This window comes from Lasioglossum baleicum, chromosome 8 (assembly GCF_051020765.1).
Source record: "Lasioglossum baleicum chromosome 8, iyLasBale1, whole genome shotgun sequence".
Taxonomy (NCBI): Eukaryota; Metazoa; Arthropoda; class Insecta; order Hymenoptera; family Halictidae; genus Lasioglossum; species Lasioglossum baleicum.
Window position 1 is genome coordinate 9,751,355 of NC_134936.1, and position 21,933 is coordinate 9,773,287.

Consider the following 21,933-nt stretch of genomic DNA (forward strand, 5'->3'; position numbering starts at 1 on the left):
AAAGTACTGTAATAAATTTGGAAAGAAAAGAGCCATATGTTGCAAACAAGTTTTTGCAAAATTTGATTGTGTGGTGTTATACGTATAGACAAAAGCCTACTACTACAGTCCACCTGAACGTGTCGATGAGACAGGACGTAATCGTGTGCGTGCCTCGAGACAAATTAAATTTGAAGGGACATTAGTCGCCAGGCCTGTACAAGGTCTTTTGTTTTCCGGCTCATTGAGATCATAAATTTGAAGTTGTAAAATAATATGAAAGAACAACCCGACAGATGTACAACACATGCGGCAGACCCACACAAATCGACGAGTGGGCATGCAATTATAAATCACGCCATTGACGACCGAAGACAATAGGAAAAGGTATTTCTTTGACAGTTTCCCACTCCTCAACCTAAAGTCCTTCCGACACACCCGCGACCAATCAACGAACGCTACATTTCCCCACCTAAATCCACCCTTAACCATTCCCGAAAAAACCTAGGTGATAATCGCAGAACTATTTTTATTATGGTCGCAGTAACTTCTTCTCGTTCGCTGTCTCGATTTTGGAATATGTGTCAGTGTTAGTGATTGTATAGAATTTATATTGTGGTGTTTTGTGCTTCACAGTTCCTTGATTGCTACTTATTTTAAACAATTTTGTTTACTAATTATGTTAAATATAGCTCTCAAACTTTGTTGTAACTTACATTTGATTCTAACTAAAAAATAAGACAATTACATTATTATTTACATTTTTCTTTCTCCGATGTCGTGTCACATCGACAAAAGAGTGCAAAGGGTTAATAGCTTTATAACAGTGGATATGAGGATTTCCTTCATATATTCAGTGTATTACTTCATATATTATTTGTTCATCTATGTATAAGTTTATTTGCAGTTTGCAAACATTAAGAAACTTGGTTCTGTTTTTACACTGTATGTAAATATTTAGACTGTGTATAATATATTTTACATTGTACAGAGCACTCGGGTATCTTATCTACAGCAATATTAATTGCAATAAAGCAATCAATTTATTCCTGCTTTGATTAAACCTTTCAGAAAGAAGGAAGATTTTATTTAATTCTCGTTACGTGAAGTAATGCTACGTCGATACATAAATATGCAAGTCTGCTGTCTAGTGAGTGTAAATTACCATGCAAAGAGAATTGAAATATCTTACCTTCGTACTCTTCTGGTAGAAAATGGAAACCCCAGTCGAGGCTGAACATTTTATAGTCTTCCTTCGCTCGATGTTTCAGTATCATTAATGTGACTTTATATTACATCGAGGGTCAAACAGTGTCAGAGATTAAAACAGCACTGCCACTAGTTCACTGTGTTCAATGTTTTAACGTTTCAATGTTCAAACTTGCACAGATTCAAATCAATTATTTATTCTTCTGAAAAGGGTATGCTTTAATATTATGTTTGTTCACAACTACGTAGTTGATGCATTTATGATAAAAATGAGTAGGTACAATTTAAAGCAGTAGCTAAATTAAAAGAATTTGAAAACGTCGCTGTATTAGTTTCAGATTATTAAAATTCTTTTTTATTAAAATAATTTCTATTTGCAAAAATATCCGCAGTCTACTTATAAGCACTTCGACTTATTTATTATTCTTTTAAATATGTTTCTGAAGGTACAACTTTTTAAATAATTTTCTCATTGCATTGAATTGAACAGCTAGAAATTAAAACTCTTTCAAATATGCTTTTGAAGCTACCTTTTTAAATTTTCTCAATCTATCGAATTGAACAGCTACCGATTAAAATATTTTTAAATATGTTCTCGAGGGTATCTCTTTAAACTCTACAGTCATATTAAATCGAACAGCTACCAATTAAAATTTTACATTGCGTCGAATTGAACAGCTAGAAATTGAAACTCTTTCAAATATGCTTTTAAAGCTACCTTTTTAAATTTTCTCACTGTATCGAATTGAACACAGCTGCCAATTAAAATGTTTTTAAATACGTTCTCGAGGGTACAAGTTCTTCCATCGTTTCAAATCGATCAGCTATCGATTAAAATTTTTTTTAAATACGTTCCGAAAGGTACCTTCTTTAAATAGCTGTCACATTGAGAATCAATTTGAATAAATCGCTGTAGGTTGACGCTGGCAATAGCTGGATCAAGAGGTTAATAAAAACGAAAAAAGATGAACGCAAGTGTTGGCATTTAGCGCGGTAAATCAGCGTCGAGGAGTGACATTTTTCTCGTTGGACAAGTAACCCGATCGGAGCGATCGAAAGCAACGGATCGTCCGGAGATCAAGACGGCCTCGCGACTTTTTCATAGCTAGTATTCCTCGAATAGATCAGGATAATCGTCAGCCGCTGTGGAAAGCCGGCCAGGATTCCGGTCGTTCTCGACCTCTGGCGGACCGTGCGCCAAGGAGACCATAGATTACTGTTTTATAACGCCAGGATGGAACTATCTCTATGCTAGGCTAGGTTATGCTAGGCGCGGCACCAGCCGAGCTGTTTGCCCGGCAAAAAGGCAGACAGAAACGAAAAACCGCCGGCTCTTGCGGATTTCCCTCCTTGTTCCCTTCGGCCACGGTTCTGCTGGCGCGGATCGCAGGTACCATTGGCGGTTTCCTATGGGGCTGCGTTCCTTTATCACGATGGTTTTGCCACTTTGCCGCTAGAAAGGAACGCGCACTTACCCGCGCGGATCATAAAACACGTCGTAACCGTACTATTTTCGCGCCGATCCTGTGCCGATATAGTCTGTGCTTTTGTGTACCGGCCTGTTTGCCTCGCAGACGAGGCGTGTCGTCGTTTCCCCGCATGCAGAACGACTACTGTTTTTCGCGTTAGCAAGCGCTCGCCCGTAATGACCCCTCGTATCCCCGTGGTCGATCTATCGATCCCGATTTTTTTATCCGACGGGAAACCGCGCGATTACTCCGCCGTTCAGATTCGATACAAATCGCTGCGTCTATCTATAAACTGCGTTTTCTATACGATTGACCATCTGGACGGGAACCGATCTTCGGAAAATCGGTTTTCGATCTTTTTAAATGAAGTGTTATTAACATTAAACCTACCACTTGCCGGTCAAATGACCGATTTTATATTTTTCATCCTACAATTATTGAAATTATCAAGTTGCTTATGTTAGGCGGAAACTGATTCGACAAATTTCTTTATCCAAGCACATATTGTGATAAAAATTGCACGAAATCTAAATAAATCGCTAATTTTAATCGCTGTAAATCATTTTAGTGCTCTGTAAGTTTAGTGTTAAAGCAATAAAGCTTTACTTTTAACTCTTAGCACTCAAGTGGCACCATTATTCATAATATTGGTTACATGATTAAATATGTTGGTATCTAATCAATTACTAAACATTTAAAATAGCTCCGAGTGCAAAGGGTTAATACCTTTTTTTTTATACATTTAAAGTTGATGATTTATTTATTATGCGTAGATGATTTTTGTACAAAATAAGAATTGTCTGCATTAATTGCGAGATACTAGAGCTAAACAAACATTTGTTTATTTGCTTAATCGTTTTAAAAAGTTTGAAACGATACAAGAATTTTAAATTCTTCAAACATTCCCATTGTTTCCAATCTAATTTATTCATTTTTGTCATAAATGCATAAACTCCACGGTCTAGTTATGATAAACTAGTTAGTTAAATTGAATCTAAATGAAGTGTCCAAGGTACTTCTCGTTGATGATTGATTTCATTTCGTCCCTCAATGAACTTTATGCATGATGAAATGGCATTCATCTGAATTGTTCAGGTTGAAATTGTTCAGGTTAAAATTTGTTCGGGTAAAAATTGTTCAGATTAAAATTTGTTCAGGTTAAAATTTGTTGAGGTAAATATTGGTCAGGTAAAAATTGTCCAGGTTAAAATTGTCCAGGTAAAAATTGTTCAGGTTAAAGTTGTTCAGGTTAAAATTGTTCAGGTTAAAATTTGTTCAGGTTAAAATTTGTTCAGGTTAAAATTTTTCAGGTTAAAATTGTCCAGGTAAGAATTGTTCAGGTAAAAATTGTCCAGGTTAAAATTGTTCAGTCCACACGTGTGCTGTCTTTATCCATCTATTAAATTCGAAGTTACAACGCACCTTTACTTGTCAGTGGCATTTTTCAAAGCGTGTTCCGCAAACCCAGTTCTCGATGCAGCACCTTTTTATCAAATTCCACCGACTGCAATTATACTATTCGAGTCACGGTTCGACAGACGCGAATCGATTTACCCTAGAATCCTACGATTCATTGTTTCACGTTCCGCGAAGCAGCCGAGATTCTTTTGCCCGCTTTCGGTATAAGGTGTTCGCCGTCTATTTTGCATTGGACTCTTTCGAAATTCCGATGGTTTTTCTAGCGTCCCAGAACTGTTACGTTACGCCTCCGTAACTGTACACGTTTCTGAGTCATAGTTTAAAGGATCAAGAGTGATCGACGCGCGGCGATCCAGCGATTTATTTCTTCATGGTCAAGCGATATAGAGAAATGTGGGAACAGTTTGTTTCACGCTTCGAGCAGTTCGGCCGAGAATGCTCCCATCGGCACGACATTTTTGCGAGGAAACGCGGTTCGGGAACGATCTTACACTTTCTACTTTCTATTTTGTGTACCGTCGTCATTCGATTTGTATCGATCTTCAAAAAATTCTATGATTCCGAATCGATTGGAACTGTTTTATTGAGGAAAGAAAACGAGACACAGATGGATTGTTTGCTCGAGGAAAGTGAATAATGTTTAGATATCAGCGGAAAATTAGAATCTTTTTTAAATATTTCAGTCATTCCTGATTTATTTTGTATACAGCTACAAAATTAGGTAATCTTTTTCACTTTGATGGATTAATTTAAAAATTTATATTATCATCCTTTCAATAATTTTTAGCCGAAAGTTAGGATCATTTTTTAAACATTTTAGTCATTCCCGATTTAAGACATTTTGTTGTTCAAATCGGTAGAATTATTTTGCATACAGATACAAAATTAGGTATACTTTTTCACTTTGATGGATTAATTTGAAAATTTAAATTATCATCCTTTCAATGATTTTTAGCCGAAAGTTAGGATCATTTTTTAAACATTTTAGTCATTCCCGATTTAAGACATTTTCATTGTTCAAATAGGTAGAATTATTTTGTATACAGCTGCAAAAAAGATCAATCAGGTAGACTTTTTCACCTTGATAGATTAATTTGAAAATTTAAATTGTCCTTCTTCGAATAATATTATTGTAAGTGAACATTCTGCCAAGGAAAGCCTTTTAATTTTAACAATCACGTTTAAATTTTGAAGTGACTGTAAACTTATATGATATTAATTTATAATTATTTAGGGATGAATGAAACAGGTATTAAAAAAATTTTTTATGCGCTTACAGCTTTAAATACACTGTTGTCTATGCAAAATAAATGAGGAGAAAGGTCTTGCAAGAGAATGGTGCGGGTCAGAAATAATTTCAGAGCTAGAGAGTTGCTTTCTCATGTAATTAAAAATCAATAAATAAAAAAAAAACCGGTAATTAAAAATCAATAAATTTTAATTTTATAATAACGATCACGTTTAAATTTTGAAGTGACTGTAAAAAATTACATGATATTAATTTATAATTATTTAAAGTCAAACAATTTTGGAGTACGTAAAATTTGCATAACACATTGAGTTTTAATAAATAGAATAACTTAAATAAAACGAGTATGACAATTAGTTTCGTGTTTCCAAATTGTATGATCATTTTGTATACTGTTATGAAAGACTATCTAGACAAATTATTTTGGAGTACATGAAATTTTCGTAACACAATGTAACATAACTTTGAAAAATGTTTTCGGTGACGTATTTACTCGCGACATTAGTTTCGGACCGCCCTGTACAGCGCTGAAGGAGGTTCATCAGACGAAGAAGTCATGAATGAAGATGCTCGTGATGGATGGAGGATGCGTGGTTTCCTGGTGGACTAAAAGAAACAGAGAGGCAAGAAGGACGAGCACGTGGCGTGGGAGTAAGGGAATGAAGGAGTACGCGTTGTGGGCGGACCTCGAGGAGTTGGTGGAGGTTCAGGAGGCGGCGTTGGTAGGGGCCACCGCGAGAAAACCAGAACCACGAAGGTGAGCTCTGATTCGAACTTTCTCCAGAACGGTGCACAACAACTTTCTTCCTCTATCGTTACTGCCGCTCGCAAAGAAATGTCATGAGAATCATACGCCGAAGGTCTAATGCACACTTACAACTAGTCGATAAAACTTGCAATCTATCGATCTCGCGAGACAATGAGCGATGTTTAATCTTCGGACCATTCGTATTCTTATGTAACTATAATTTATGATGTTTGGGACCATTCCCTCCTTTGTTTGTCAATTTTTTACATGTCTATTGTGCCTAATGCAGTTCGTTTGATTAATTTCCCAGAAACTGGTAATTGAATGGCGATTTTGATACTCTGGGTCGACATAGAAACCGACTGCGAATTTTCTGCATTTACTAAAGATATTACTAGAGAAAGAATAACAATTTTATTTCGCTTCTGTTTTTTAAAATTCATGCCAAGCATTTTTATTTTGTAGCAAAATCCGCGGTCTGGTAACTGTGCAAAATTTTATCGGTTCCGCTGCTAAACTTTACAATATTTATAGCTTGTTATTAACAATGTACATCCTTTTCATAGTAGCACACTTTTTTAGAAATATCTTGCACTATTTCAGTGAGTTTTCTCTTTCCAATACAATATTAGATGCAAGAAAACCAATTTCAGACAGTCGATATTAATTAATACTCTTTATAAAGACATGGATTATAATTTTCTTATACTTTTCACACATAAGTTTTGTCACAACAACATAATTGAATTGAAAATCTGACTATTACAGAGAAACAAACGGTACTAAAATTTGTTGCTCAGGAAATCGACTAACTGTTCCATTTACTAAAATCAATCGAGCGCACATTCTACCCAAAGTGAATCACTGAAGAGTGAAATGAACTATTCGGAAAAAGTGAGATTACGTCCGTGGGACCACTAAAGCAGGTGTTTGAATGATTTTACACCAGTCGACCTAATTTTTTCCCGTTAACAGTAAAACTAACACTGCGTGTGACGAATTAGGTGCGCAGTAATCCTGCGCAATCATTTGTCCTTGCGCAAAATTCTCCTTCTTGTGACGATGTTAAAATGTTTGCATTGAAAATCAGTGTAAACGTGGTCTGAGTTATTAAAACGAACGATATCACAGAAAAGGCAGATCAAGATTCTGACCTGCTCTAATCATGTAGAAGACGGAAGAATTCTTAATTTATTTATAAAGAATGAATATTAATATATTCAAATCAAGAATTACAGCTGTGTAGATTCCCATGTTATTCCAAGTTACTTATGACATAGATCATGCTTTTAAATTGCAATATTATTTCATCACTAGACTGCGGATTTATGTATTTATGACGTACACATGTGCGGATGCAATTTAAAACAGTTCAGAGATTAATAGAATTGGAAAATTCTAGCTTCCTTATTGCAATTCTTAGAAGGAAAAAGACACTTTTATTCAGTTCCTGTTTCTTGCAATCGATACAGAATATTCATATCTTTTACATTGACATCCACAGACTATTTTTTGTTAAGTATGAACACTTGCACACGTCCCGAGTAACAAGTTCCCTTCAACTTTGGTTTCCAATTTGCACATCAACTTGCAGAGCACAGTGTAATATTTGTAAAAAGGAAATTAATGTTTACGGAAGTAGTATTTTAAAGTCGTTGATTTTATAGAGTGTAACAGAATATTTTTTTATGTAAAAATCTTTATCAATGTTGAAGTGAAGTAATGGCTGATTTCTCGGAGGTCCTGTCACAAGTTCCCCTCAACTTTGGTTTTCAACATGCTTATCAAATTGCAGAGCACAGTGTAATATTTGTAAAAAGGAAATTAACGTTTTCGGAAGTAGTATTTTAAAGTCGTTGATTTTATAGAGTGTAACAGAATATTTTTTTATGTAAAAATCTTTATCAATGTTGAAGTGAAGTAATGGCTGATTTCTTGGAGGTCCTGTCACAAGTCTACTGCAACATTGGTTTTAAACTTGCCCATCAACTTGCAGGGCACATTATAATTTCTTAAAAAGAAAATTAATTTTTTCAGAAGTAGTACTTCAGAAAATGTCAGGACGTATTTTAAAATCGTCGATTTTATAGTAACACAACATTTTTATCTAAAAATATTTATTAATTTTCAAGTAACGATTGATTTCTCGGAGGTCCTATAACAAGTCCACTTCAACTTTGGTTTTCAACTTGCATATCAACTTGCAGGGCGCATTATAATTTTTGTAAAAAGGACATGAATTTTTTCGGAAGTATCATAGTATTTTAGAGAAAATTTCGAAAAGTATTTTAAAATCGTTGATTTTATAAAGTGTAACACAATTTGTTAATCTAAACATATTTATCAACGTTGAAGTAATGGCTGATTTCCCGGAGGTCCCTTTACAAATACACTTCAACTTTGATTTTTAACTTGCATATTAATTTGCAGGGCACAGTATAATTTTTATAAAAAGGAAATTAACTTTTTCGGAAGTGGTGTTTTAGAGAAAATTTCAAAAATTATTGTATTTTAAAGTCGTTGATTTTATAGAGTATAGCACAACTTGTTAATCTAAAAATATTTATTAATTTTGAAGTAATGGCTGATTTCTCGGAGGTCCTATCACAAGTTCCTTTTAACTTACAGGGCACACATAATAATTTTCATAAAAATTCTAGTTTAACATTTTTGTCTTTAACTCCCCTTAAAGACGTCCGGGCTGCTAATTACGTCTCTCAAAGAAGCTGTCTCACCGTCTCGCCTCTTCAATAAGACCACCGCGGCTCGTCTAAGAAAATCTGTTGGATGAAGCAACGTAACCGATCCTCTAATCACTTTCTCCGGCTGCCCTTTGGAGACCGGATCTGCATAGAGCCGCGGCTGATTGCTCGTAATTAGCGACGCGTGGCCCTCGCCCACGCTGGGTCATCTTCGTTCTCTTCGAGGTAGATGAAGAGGACGATCCCTCCTAACGAACCATAGTCTAAGGTCGTTCACGAGCCACGCGTAACCTACGGTGTATACCTACGCACCTACGCACCCACACAACTGACGCACGAGAGACATGTTCGGGCTCTCTCTCTCCGCTGATCAACGTGACGATTCACTCTGCCCATCCTCGGCAATGTTTCTTGTCTCGTTGCTGCGACCTACGATGGACTTTCTTGCCCGACAAATTTCAGTTATTGTTGTTGATGCGACACAATTAACAGGCCATGTCGGCGTTAAATTTTCGCAAATTGCCGAGGGCATCTCCCGCGAAACGATGTCACATAAATTTGCCAGCTGGGCTTTTATCTGCGTGGAAGGAGTTGCCAGGTAATTTTGATACGCCTGCATGTTTTTTAGTACTGAACGTACAGTGTTTATGCAGTTGTGACGTATTTATGGTTTTCGTGTATAAGTAAAGTAGAATGTTAGTGATGTTTAACCTTTTGCACTCGATGCTATTTTAACTTGAAAATTAAACAATTTTTCATTTTATGGATATGAAATTGACATAATGCCTTGTACAATACTTAAATGTTTAGTAATTGGTCAAATACCGACATATTTAATAATGTAAACAATATTTTTAATAATGTACCATTCGAGTGCTAAGGGTTAATCATTTTTCTCATTTATTTTTGCAAGAAGAACTCTTTCAATTCACGAAATGAGCAGAAACTGGCAGAATATCCTTTAATATATTAGTACGATCTTTTATAATGTTTATAACTGAAATAACAATGTTCAAAATTGATGTTTCAAGGAAGAATCTAATAGCATCTTTACTTTTGCCATATGAATTCTATGGATGAAATGCATGGAGACTCGTAGACTACTCACTTTTTTTTATTTAATCTATTAATACGGTCAACAATTGATTTTTTAACGGGGACCATAACTGTTATAAACAAAAAGAAAAAAGGTTATAGAATGACAAGTATTTCATCGACTAAAATCGTATTGGTTACAAATAAGGATTGTAAGTAACCAAATATTTTTTTCTCTTGTTGGTAAATGTTATCGTTGAGAGAAATTCATTTCGATCACTTATAACAGCTATCAATGAGAGAAATTTATTTTGATCGCGCTCATAACAGTTATTAATGAGAGATTTTCATTTCGATGGCTCATAACAGTTATTGATGAAGAAATTTGTAATAGTTATTATTAAATAGTCAACTTTCGAATGATGACAATCAATTATTTTATAAATTTTTTATTCGTAAAATTAATTGCTCCAATCAAAATTTAATGTGACAAACAAAAACAGATTTTGTATTGTTCTTATGGTCTGTTGATTCATCTTGTTGTACGAAACCTTCTCAATGAATTTCGCAGGATTGCTATCCAACCGAAAAAGAATGGACAACTGAATAATTAAATAAGCAACCAAAATGAATTTTCTCATCAATAATTATTATGAGCGATCGAAATAAATTTCTCTCATCGATAACTGTTATGAGCAATCGAAACAGTTTCTCTTCATCGATAACAGTTATCGAGGAGTATAAAAAGTATAAAAATCGATACTTTTTAATCATTTTATTCTTCAAATCTTTTTCTTTATGTTTTGTGTACATTATCTTAAATTTCAATAATATAATCAACTTTTTTATTAATGATTTTTACCGTAGAAAATTTTAGGATAAATGATATTTTCAGTCCCTGTTTTTTAAGGAAGTATGCCACTCATATATAAACAACTATAGTATTTTAAAATGTGATATTATAGGGATTTTTCAAAAGGAATACTACAAGCAATATCCTTTACCTTGATTTACGTCACACCTGTATTTTATTGTTGTACCAGATTCTCTATTTGTATTGGATTCCCAATTAAGTTTAAACAACGTGTATATGAAATACAATGATGTCTAAAACCGTCTGAGCATAAATAAATCCAATATTATTTTCAATTGAACAAAAATGAATGTTTCAAAAATCGATAGGTTTTTTAAAAAATGATACTTCCGCCTGCTCATACAAAAGTCATAATGAAGTAAGGAAAGTGTTCGACCATGTTCTTAAACATTTTTAATAGCATTGAAACTGATCAAGCTTTAAATTTAAAAAATTCAGATTTCTTCACTCAAGAGCTTACAACTCATTACTAACCAGTCGGAACACGTTCTCTAAAAAACCAATTTCCTGTAGTAATTTTTCTCGCTCCGGGTGCCTAAATACTCCGTCATTCAATCCTCTAATAAAAGCAAGCTATGTAATTACTTGAAGCGACTCGGAGAGGTTCTATCGCAATAATGAAAGTGTAATGGAAACATTTTGGTCCAGTAAAAATGGCAGCGACGCCAATCATAACGCTTCTTCGATTCTCGTTTAATTATATCGTCCATCAACTAGCTCACACCTAAAACGACTACAGCGACGCCAATGCAACGCCTGAGAATGGAATCGGAATGATCTGGTCTGGGGTAAAACATGAAACGGATTACCGTACACCGAGTACGACACAATAATGAAGCACTTTCGGATCGGAAACGGCGTTTATCTAGGATCAGTTTATAAACCGCCAAACGGCCGCTCGTTGCTCAGGGGATAACAGTATTAATCACGGGGCCTGAATGGTCCCCATCGGCTTTGCTTTTATTTACGATTACGCGATACCGTCGTTTACCCCCGTAATTAATCCGCGGTGCCGGCTTCGAAAAGATTATTTGCGAACGACGGGACTGCGCCGCGCGATTATCCGAGGATATCGAGCTACGTGTTTTACATTTTAATGCGTGCCGATCGGTGAAATTACGCGCGAAGCTGAGATGGATTATCGGGAATGCTCGAAATACGAGGCGACGCCATGATCGATTGCGTGGCACATCGATTGGGATCGATTTCAGAAACTATCCCTTTGTTGCTGCTTCCGACTCGCGGAAATCAATGATCTATATTTAAATCGTAATTTAGAGAGAAAATTACTACTTTTATTTTTCTGAACAATAGATTTGCGTATTTCTGTGCAAATTAATGTTGGATATTTTATACAATGTTTACGAAGACGTAAGATTTTTATATCTTCTGTATAATATAAATTAATTCTAATAATTCAATTTTCTGTAAAATTAATATTCATAATAATTCAATCCCTTAAATAATGTAAAAATTTTCCTTTAATTTTAAACTTCATAATAGAGGCCCTATTAATGAAAAGAAGGAACAATTTAGTAAAATGGTAATGATTTTTATCTGTTATACAGTATAATAGCACTTCTAATAAAGGGAGCAAGTGGTTTCTCGATGTCAATTTTTATAAATTAATTCTTAATATTTTGTGATCTCTGAAAATGAGCTTCAGATTTTGCTCTTTATTGATGCGGTTTATATTGCAAACTAGAGAGAAATTAATTTTTGTGAATATGAAAACTGATTCTATGCTATTTTCAAACATAGTGCACAGGTAATTTTCAAAATCAATTTTCTTGAGAAGTATGGTAACAATGACACAATTTTGATAAATATTTGTTTGAAGAATCGCGCATTTGATTGCATTCTGTATAAACATGTAAAATCAATAAAATCGAATATAGGCAATCTCAAAATTGAGTAGGTAAAATACCAAAAAGTGGAAACATCAGACTTGTGACAATTGTAACCTTATTTTGATGACAGTAATGTTATTAAGAGAAGAAATGTATATTTTTATGTAGCTTTTGTTTCTTGTAACAATTGCTACATTATTTCGGACACATTAAAATTATTATAAGTAGAAATACATATTGGGATCTAGCTCCTGTGCTTTGTAACAATTGTTACATTATTTTGGACACATTAAAATTATTAAGAGGAGAAATATATATTTTAATGTTGTTCCTGTTTCTTGCAACAATTGTTACATTATTTCGGGCACGTTTAAATTATTAAGAGAAGAAATATATTTTTATGTAGCTCCTATGTCTTGTAACAAATGCAGAAAGTTTTTATTTTGCATAAAGATCCAGGTAGAAGAATATTTCGAAGCGTTTGCTCAGCGAGGGTAGATTTCCCATTTGATGAGAAAGATAGTCCATTATCGGGTGAAATTATCTCTTGTCGACGGCGTCCGTTAAACGCATGGGCAAATGTCGCCCGTAAATCGGCGTTAGTACCTAGTAACATTACTCCAGATGCAGTGCTTTCTCTCGGAACGCGAGTGTCGCGCATAACAGTCACCATGATGAATGTAATGACAATAAATTATTCCGGATATCGGCAGTAAAGCCGCTTTATCGCGCGGCCGTACGTAACCGTGGCTTCCATTAAGAAAGAAATCGGTTTCGCCGGCCAGTGTATCGTTCCGCTTGAAGCTTTTATTCAGACAAATTGCTCCTACGTCTCCGAGCCTTTTCACCGACGTCATTTTTCCCGTTCTTGTCCTCTAACCGATCCCTTTTTCTTCGCACCACATTCCGTGCACCTTTTGATACTTGTAATCGCACTGCCAATTTAACTGGCTTCGATCTGCCAAAATTCAGCATGATAGAACGTTTAAAATGGTCATGTGAGATTTTTAGTGTAGAATACAATTCTCCCACCAAACCCACCAACATTATCATCCTCCAAATCTAAATCATCTGAGTGTACCCAACAAAATACTCTGACGGTCACCATGATCTTTTATCAACAGTAACATCAACATGAACATCAAGTTCCTAAAAATCAGTCTCTGAAAACCTAATTTGCACCCCCAATAATTCTGCCACCAAATCCACCAACATTATCATCGTCCCAATCTAAATCATCTGAGTGTAACTAACAAAATACACAGACAGTCACCATGATCAATATCAACATCAAGTTTCTAAAAATGAGTCTCTAAAGGCCTAATTTCCACTTACAAGAATTCTCCAAGAAGATCCACTAACATTATCATTGTCTTAATGTAAATCATGTGAGTGTTACCAACAAATTACTCAGACAGTCACCATGATCTTCCATCAATATCAACATCAACATCGACATCGACATCAATATCAATATCAACATCAAGTTCCTAAAAATGAGTCTTTAAAAGCCTAATTCCCACTCCCAACAATTCTCCAAGAAGATCCACCAACGTTATCATCGTCTCAATCTAAATCATCTGAGTGTAACCACCGACTGAATACTCGGACAGTCGGCATTGATCTTCGAAGCAACAACACCAACATCAATATCAACATCAACAACAGTAGTCGGCATCAGCGTGGCCTGCATCGTCGTACCGTTGTCCAGATCAAATCGATGCGTCGTTACACGTTGTCACGAGGCTGCACTGGTCGGCGGTGCATGCGTCTGCACCAGATGCACTCGCTGCACTTGTGTCGCGCACACATAGACTATCGTTGCCCTGGTGTGCGCGGCGAACGTTCACCGGCGCGCCGGATCCGAACTGTGTCAAGGCTTCGCGAACACCGGAAGTCGCGAATTCCACCCTCGCGTTGCACCGAACACTTTCTCACCCCTTTCGACGGGGTGACTGCACTTGGAACGATTTTTTTCGGCGACGTATTCTTGGCGAGACGACGAGTCGACGTCGAGACTCGCAGTCGGAGTCGAACGCGAGCCAGAGCTGAGTTCTAGGTACAACTGGTAGGGGTATGCGCGGGGTCTTGGGAAGAGCTGGAAGGGAATAAGGTCGAAGGTCAGGGCTATGCCGTACGACCCGTGACCCCTGACCCTCTCGATCCCTCCGACCCGGTCCGATCCTCCCCCCTTCCCTCCTCACACTCTTACTCTCTCTTCTTCTTGCGCTTCTTCTTCGTCTTCTTCTTCTTCTGCGTTCACATCTTTCCCTCACCGCACTCCCCCCCCCCTCTCTCTCACTCTCTCTGTTTAAACACCGCAACAGGCGTCGTTCTAGCCAGAAACCTTTTTATTTCTGCTCCCTGCGGTTTCGGTTTTGGTTCTGACGTGCTTGGGAAGTTCTGTTCGTGTACGTTCCATGGTATTCGTGAAAAATTCTGCTTTTAAGATAATTTGCATGCTAATCTAGAATTTTGTTTACTGTAGTGCGATCTCTATTTCGTGGAAAGAAGAGTCTGCTATTTTGATATGTTTATCTAGAATTGATAAGAGATTCTAATGTATTATTTAAATTTTTTCTGTGATTTCTATTCCATTGAATATGTTCCCATAATTATGAAAGTGATCTATATCAAAATTTTCAAACAGTAAGTTTATCAGTTATTTCACATCACATTATATTTTAAACTAAATCAATTGAATGCAATTTTTACTTTATTATTAATCATTTTCTTTTTTATTTAATCTATCGATACGGTTAAAAATTAATTCTTTAAGGAAGTATGCCACTCATATACATATAAAGAATTATGATATTTTAAAATTTGCTATTATAAGATTATTCTTAAAATATTGATTTCATAAGGATGACTATTTTTATTTTCATTTTTCTTATTCACATTACATTATTTTAAACTAAATTAATTTAATTCGAATTTTACAATATTGTCGAAAATGAATCGTTCGATAGTGCTCGTTATGTCAACATTTATATGTAATTCATTTAGTGTTAATATTCCCTTCCTCTAAATTTCATAATTATGGGCACATACATATAATAGGATATTTCATAATTATGTTATGTAATGAACACTATCATTACTTTTCTAATAACAAGCCAGACTATTTTCAATTTGTTCCCTTTCTGTTATAAATTTTGAAGGTTCAGCTAAAATAACAATTGATAAAATGAAGAGATTCTAATGTATTCTCTTTAAATAAATACACGTTTAATTTTTTAACAAGATTTCCGGGCTCTCTGTGGTTTTGATTAGACGAAGTTTTCTTGAAAATCACGTATACAGAATATTTCATAAATAATAGTCTTATTTTTTTAATCAAATGGCAGCCTATTCTAATTTTTCTTTCCTCATCTCGCTCTGTTCAACGCCGCAACAGGCGTCATTCTAGCCGAGACCTTTTTATTTCTTCTCCTTGTGGTTTCGGTTTTGGTTCTGATGTGCTTGGTAAGTCTTAAGTGCATGGTGGATATGGTGTTCCATGGTATACTTGTCAGTAACTCTCTTTCTCTCTGTGTCGTTTGAAAAGGAGAATTGTTGAGGTAGAACGAGATTCTAGTGCTTTTGTATAATACGATCAAGAAACTTGTATTTTATTTGCAAACAGTTCTGAGTTTAGGTTTCCTTGTGTTCATGATCTTCTACAATTGTTTCTCTACATCGTTCGACGTTTCGCTATGTACATTTTATTGAAGTGACTCAGCATGTTAGGAAACGAGGATTATCTAATCAGAAGAAAGATCCAAATTTCTTTCTTGTCTTATCAGTTTGAATAAACCGAAACCAATACATTGATATTTTTAAACTTTTTTAGTCTACTGCTTCAAATTGTACGTACTCATTCTTAACATAAATGCACGAATTCCCCACTCCACTAATTATGATACATAAAATATAAAGACCTTTAACTCTACCATACATAGCTGCAACATCATACACGGTGCAAAACAAATTTCTTTTGATCCAGCAAGGAAAAGGCCAATACTGATAACGTAAATTTCTAAGATAAAGATCTTTAACAAGTGACTCCCTGAGTCACTAATATTCGGACACTCTTAAAAACACCGTAACTTTTCAAATATTGGACTATGCGATTTGAACTTTTTTGGAAAGCTAGAATAATTAGTTTACTACAGAATGTGAAAAGAAATTTTTTCAAAAATTGCATTTGACTAGAATTGTAGAGGAAATACTAAATGTTGCATTTTACAACTTTTTTATGCGGGCCTATATTGAAATTTTGAAAAATATGTTTTGTAGATCTGTGTGGGTTATATGCATTGTGAAAGTTTCATCGAAATCGGTCGATGCAGGGAAAAATGACAGTCAGTGAAAGATGTAAGAATTCTTAGATTTACTGCTGTTATAGGCCGAAAATTTTACCATCTTTAAACGCTTGTAGCTCATTGCAACGTCGACCGATTTTGACGAAATTTTCAGTATATGTTTAATTGAAACAGATCTACAAAACGTATTTTTTAAATTTTCAATATAGGCCCACATAAAAAAGTTGTAAAATGAATCTTTTAGTATTTTCTCTACAATTCCGATTAATTGCAATTTTCGAAAAAATTTCTTTTCACATCCTGTAGTGAACTAAGTGCTCTAGCTTCCGAAAAAAGTTTGAATCGTATAGTCCAATATTAAAAAGATTATCGCGTTTTTTAGAGCGTCAGAATATTAATGGGAGTCACTGTATATCTTAAATCTAACGTAAGACGAGAATAAACAACTGTCACTTAGTGCCACTCTGAACTTTTCTGAAAAACTAACTAAAATCCACGTGCCACGACACCTCTATTATATCTGCAACATCGTACACGGTGCAAAACAAATTTCTTCTGATCCGGCAAGAAAAACGTCAATACTGATAACGTAAATGTCGCTTTAAAAACGCGAGTCGCTTCATTATTTACGACAAACTTCGAGCAGGAAGAAATACGGAGCAAGAAGAAGAGAGAAAAAACTTCATTGAGAATAGTGTTCCACGTACGAGGAACACGGTTGAGAAATGCGATATTTTTGCAGCGATCAAAGCGGGATCAGGGCCGTGTCGCGGCGGCGACGTCGGGCACGGCTCTCTGTGTCCGTTCGTTTGAGAGCGTTTCAGTGTCCGGCCGCGTACGTGAAAGTGAGCCACTTAATATGGATGTGTGCGGAAGACCCGCATCGGACCTCTGAACCATGACTCCTGCATCGGGACCATCAGCGGCGGGTCGACCGGCTGACTGGAACGCTTGAAAAATTTCACGTTACGCGACTGAACGCGGCCAATTATCGTTCACGAGCATCGTTTTCCTCCCGGTTCGCCTAACTCCCGAGAATCTTGCGGAGTTACCGGAGGATGAGTCAATCCTCTTTCCTCCACAAACGCGATCTATGTAGGTCACTTTCCTCATTTTCCGTGTTTTCCACGGCTGATCAGTAACGATCATCGCTTTGGGGCATGTCTATGCTCGATCAACTATCGAGAATGAGTTAACACGTCGATTGATAAATATGAAGTCTAGAAAGACTGTTAAAAACGTCGACTGTTAAAAATTAATTATAATTTTTATTGTGATCTATTCGTATTTTATTAGGATCCTTTTTTTGTAGTAATCACTGTGAGCAATATTAACTTTCCAATCTCGATGTCTTTAATTTTGAGTGACATATACGAACGATAAATATTATTAGGATTTTTAGGATGTTAAAGGGTTCTAGTAACAATCAGTATGATCAATTTTAACTTTCCAATTTTGATTTTATTAATTGTAAGACATATACGAATAAAATCAATTTTATTAGGATTTTTTGGACGCAACAAAATTAAAGTAAAAATCACTATGACCAATTTTAGCTTTCCAATTTAGATTTCATTAATTTTTAGAGTGACATATCTGAACAAAAAATTGTATTAGGATTTTTTGGATTCAACAAAACTAAGTAGCAATTACTGTGACCAATTTGTATTTTTCAATTCCGATTATTTTAATATTCAGACATATGCGAATAAAAAAATTTTATTAGAATTTTCCGGATATAACAAAATTAAAGTAGCAATTATTGTGACCAATTTGTATTTTTCAATTTCGATTATTTTAATTTTCAGACATACACTAATAAAAAAATTTTATTAGAATTTTCCGAATATAACAAAATTAAAGTAGCAATTACTGTCATCAATTTGTATTTTTCAATTTCGATTATTTTAATTTTCAGACATATACGAATAAAAATATTTTATTAGAATTTTCCGGATATAACAAAATTAAAGTAGCAATTACTGTGACCAATTTGTATTTTTCAATTCCGATTATTTTAATTTTCAGACATATACGAATAAAAAAATTGTATTAGAATTTTCCGGATATAACAAAATTAAAGTAGCAATTACTGTGACCAATTTGTATAATATTTTTCAATTTCGATTATTTTAATTTTCAGATATATACTAATAACAAAATTTTATTTGAATTTTTCGGATATAACAAAATTAAAGTAGCAATCACTATGACCAATTTTAATTTTCTCGATTCCATTAATTCTCTGAGAATTTTGGGATGCAAAAGGATAGAAGTGTGAGTGACAGTCACTATGATCAATTTTAATTTCTGTATCTGATGAAATAATATACGTTCATGTAATCGACATGATAGTCAACATCTTAATATTGTGCTAATAATAATCGGAATAATAAAATAAGAAGAATGTATTTCTTAGTAGTAACTTAACAGAAGAAATATATATAACATACATTCTATGGTTTTATAGTGGAGATGCGTTGAAGCAATAAGCAGATTAGCGCTCACTAAATATTACTTTTTCTTCGCTGCTATAGCGTTCTCATTATTGATTCATAACCATATTAACGACGAACCTGCAGAAATTAACAGGGGAACGAAACTGTACTATTATTACTACTCCACCATAAACACGCCATACAGATTTATCGTTGCTCTGGTGGACGCTCTCATAGCGTCTATTGCTGTTTAGCATAAACGTGCCCTTAGGATCAATTTGGATGACCAGGTCGATGTAATCGAACATCGGGACGACAGAAGAAGTTAACGATTCATTTCTTCTACTGCAGAAAATTGCATATACAAACATAAATTCTTAATTTGAATTCAATTGAATTATTATTTGAACTTCGAAAAATATTATTTAATACTATACGTAGCATGATGTGTGCAAAATTTATAAATTTTAATGATAATATTATCTTCATATTTCATGATAGAATGTGTTAAAGAAAGTTATAATTGTGAAGGTTATTCTAGAAATAAATACTAGTAGAAAGTAATTTAGTTAATAATAGTCATTGATTTTATTTAAATTAACTGTTCAAGCAATGACTGCAATTACAAGTGATGATCAATCAACGAATGACAAATGTTTAAACAAACTTTATGCACACTCATTTCTTTATTTCGTACACAACCGAATTCACTTCATACATTTTTGCCTCTCATTATGTTTCTTTGTCATTCTCAAGCACATTAATTGCTGACGATGGTTCTATGTAAAAGAGTAAGTTAAAAAAAAAACTAAATTTTTGTTACACCATTTGAAAAGTAAGTTTCGAAAAATTCGCGTAGCACCTGCTATTAAATACGCAATGTGTCTGAGCATGGCCAACCGTATCTCCTTAGATATGCTTATCTGAATATTCAAAGTCGATTTTCTAACCGAAGGAGCTCTGTATGATAACAATTTGTTCTATATTTGAGACTTGTTTTTTAACGTAGAGAATCGTGCTGTTTCTCTTTGCAGGTTCTCCCCCAACATCCGAGGCCGGATTTCGCCTAAGTTTTTGGACAAAGGTCACAGCAGTTCACGCAGCGTGCTGGGAATTCGCGACGTGACCAGCTCGCGACCCTCATCGACCCGACTTCGCGAATCTCTCGACGCAGAAGTGCAGATTCCTCGTGCAGATTAAGCTCTGAATAAACCTTAATCGTGCTTCGCTGTCTTAATACCCCGTGGACGACTGTGCAACTGCATTTTCTCGTAGACAAACGATGAAGTGAATCCAGCTTGATTTAAAACTCTGTGAAATTGCTTCATTTCATCCTCTTACGTTTACGTAATTTATTATTGATTTATAAATAGATGTTTTTAGATAGTCGTCCTTAGTATTCGATTTTTAGAGTTCTAGTTGACAATAATTTTAATCAGACGTGCATCTTGCATTCCTCTAACAGGACGACAATAAAATGGTAACTAGGTTGTAAATCTGTATGCAAACTCTTACTAATTAGTGCAAGAGCCTGTCATTAGCACAAGAATGGAGGCTACAGAATTTATTTTTAGCTCGTGCAATCGTTTTTCTGTAGAAAAACGAATTGTTTGCCAAGTAGTAAATGAGTATGCACTATTTACAGCTACGAAATGGTAATATATCGCAAGTACAATAATGAGAGTAGCGATGGTAGATAATTAACGGCGTTATCCGTTCTAATAAGCAAATATAAGCCACATAAATTACGTCTTATTATTAGACTGCAGATCTTTATGCAATTATGACAAAAATTAGTAGGTATAATTTAAAACAGTGAAAAGCTTAGAAGAGTTTCAAAATACTATTGTACTGTATTCAACCTATTAGCCTTTAGAAAAAATTGGTGTAGCATTTTTCAAAATATTGTTTACATTATGAAATATGTTGGCATCGAATCAATATTATGAAACATTTAAGTATTGTACGAGGTATTATATTATATCAATCTCGTATCCATCGAAAGAAAAAAATCAAATGCAGGGTGTTTCGTTTCATCAAAAAAATTTGTGTAGAAAAATTGTTTGTTGTGAAGGGTACAATCATACAGTCTAATTTTTTTATGACTAGAATGGTGGGGAGAGGGGATTTCAAAGCCACATTAAGTTTCCTAAATGGAATATCCTATTTTTTAAACCATAGATCGATAGAGTATCAAATTCTGAGTATAATAGTGTTGACCTTCATATGTCCTAAATCTAATAGTTTACGAGATATTATGAAAACAATATTATGAAAACTATTAGGTTTAGGACATATGAAGGTCAACACTATCCCCCTATACCCCATCCCAACACTATACTCCCTCCCCTCTATTCTAGTCCTAAAACAAATAGGACTATATGATTGTACCCTTCATACTGAACAATTCGTGTAAACAAATTTTTTTCGTAACTTTAGTGCGTCACAAGATGTTTCCGTAATCAAATAAACGAAACACCCTGTAGAGTGGAATTATTCTAGGTCGCAGCAAAATGTTTAATTTTCGAGTTAAAATAGCTCTGAGTGCAAAAATGTTCTATTTCACTGTAGCTTGTTATAATTCATGTAGAAATTTTTTATTATGCATGAAGATCCGCAGTCTAGTTATTATGATATATATCACAGGCCTCGGA

General features: G+C 34.8%; 2 protein-coding genes across 3 annotated transcripts in view; one reads left to right on the forward strand and one right to left on the reverse strand.

Annotated features, from left to right (window-relative positions):
* LOC143211076 (uncharacterized) overlaps positions 1–1,469 on the reverse strand; it is a 269,477-nt gene extending 268,008 nt beyond the window's left edge. Inside the window, exon 1 of one of the 2 annotated variants that reach the window (XM_076428495.1) lies at positions 1,172–1,449. In XM_076428495.1, coding sequence (XP_076284610.1) covers positions 1,172–1,256 — 85 coding nt within the window. In that variant the 5' untranslated portion in view covers positions 1,257–1,449. Of the gene's footprint in view, positions 1–1,171 lie in introns of both variants that reach the window. The other variant, XM_076428497.1, reaches the window with a different exon arrangement.
* A 4,150-nt stretch (positions 1,470–5,619) lies between these two features.
* Positions 5,620–21,478, forward strand: LOC143211079 (uncharacterized). The gene is made up of 2 exons (XM_076428499.1): positions 5,620–6,082; positions 20,314–21,478. Exons 1-2 carry the CDS (start codon positions 5,886–5,888, stop codon positions 20,477–20,479), a joined length of 363 nt encoding a protein of 120 aa, XP_076284614.1. The 5' UTR covers positions 5,620–5,885; the 3' UTR covers positions 20,480–21,478.
* The last annotated feature ends 455 nt before the right edge of the window (positions 21,479–21,933 follow it).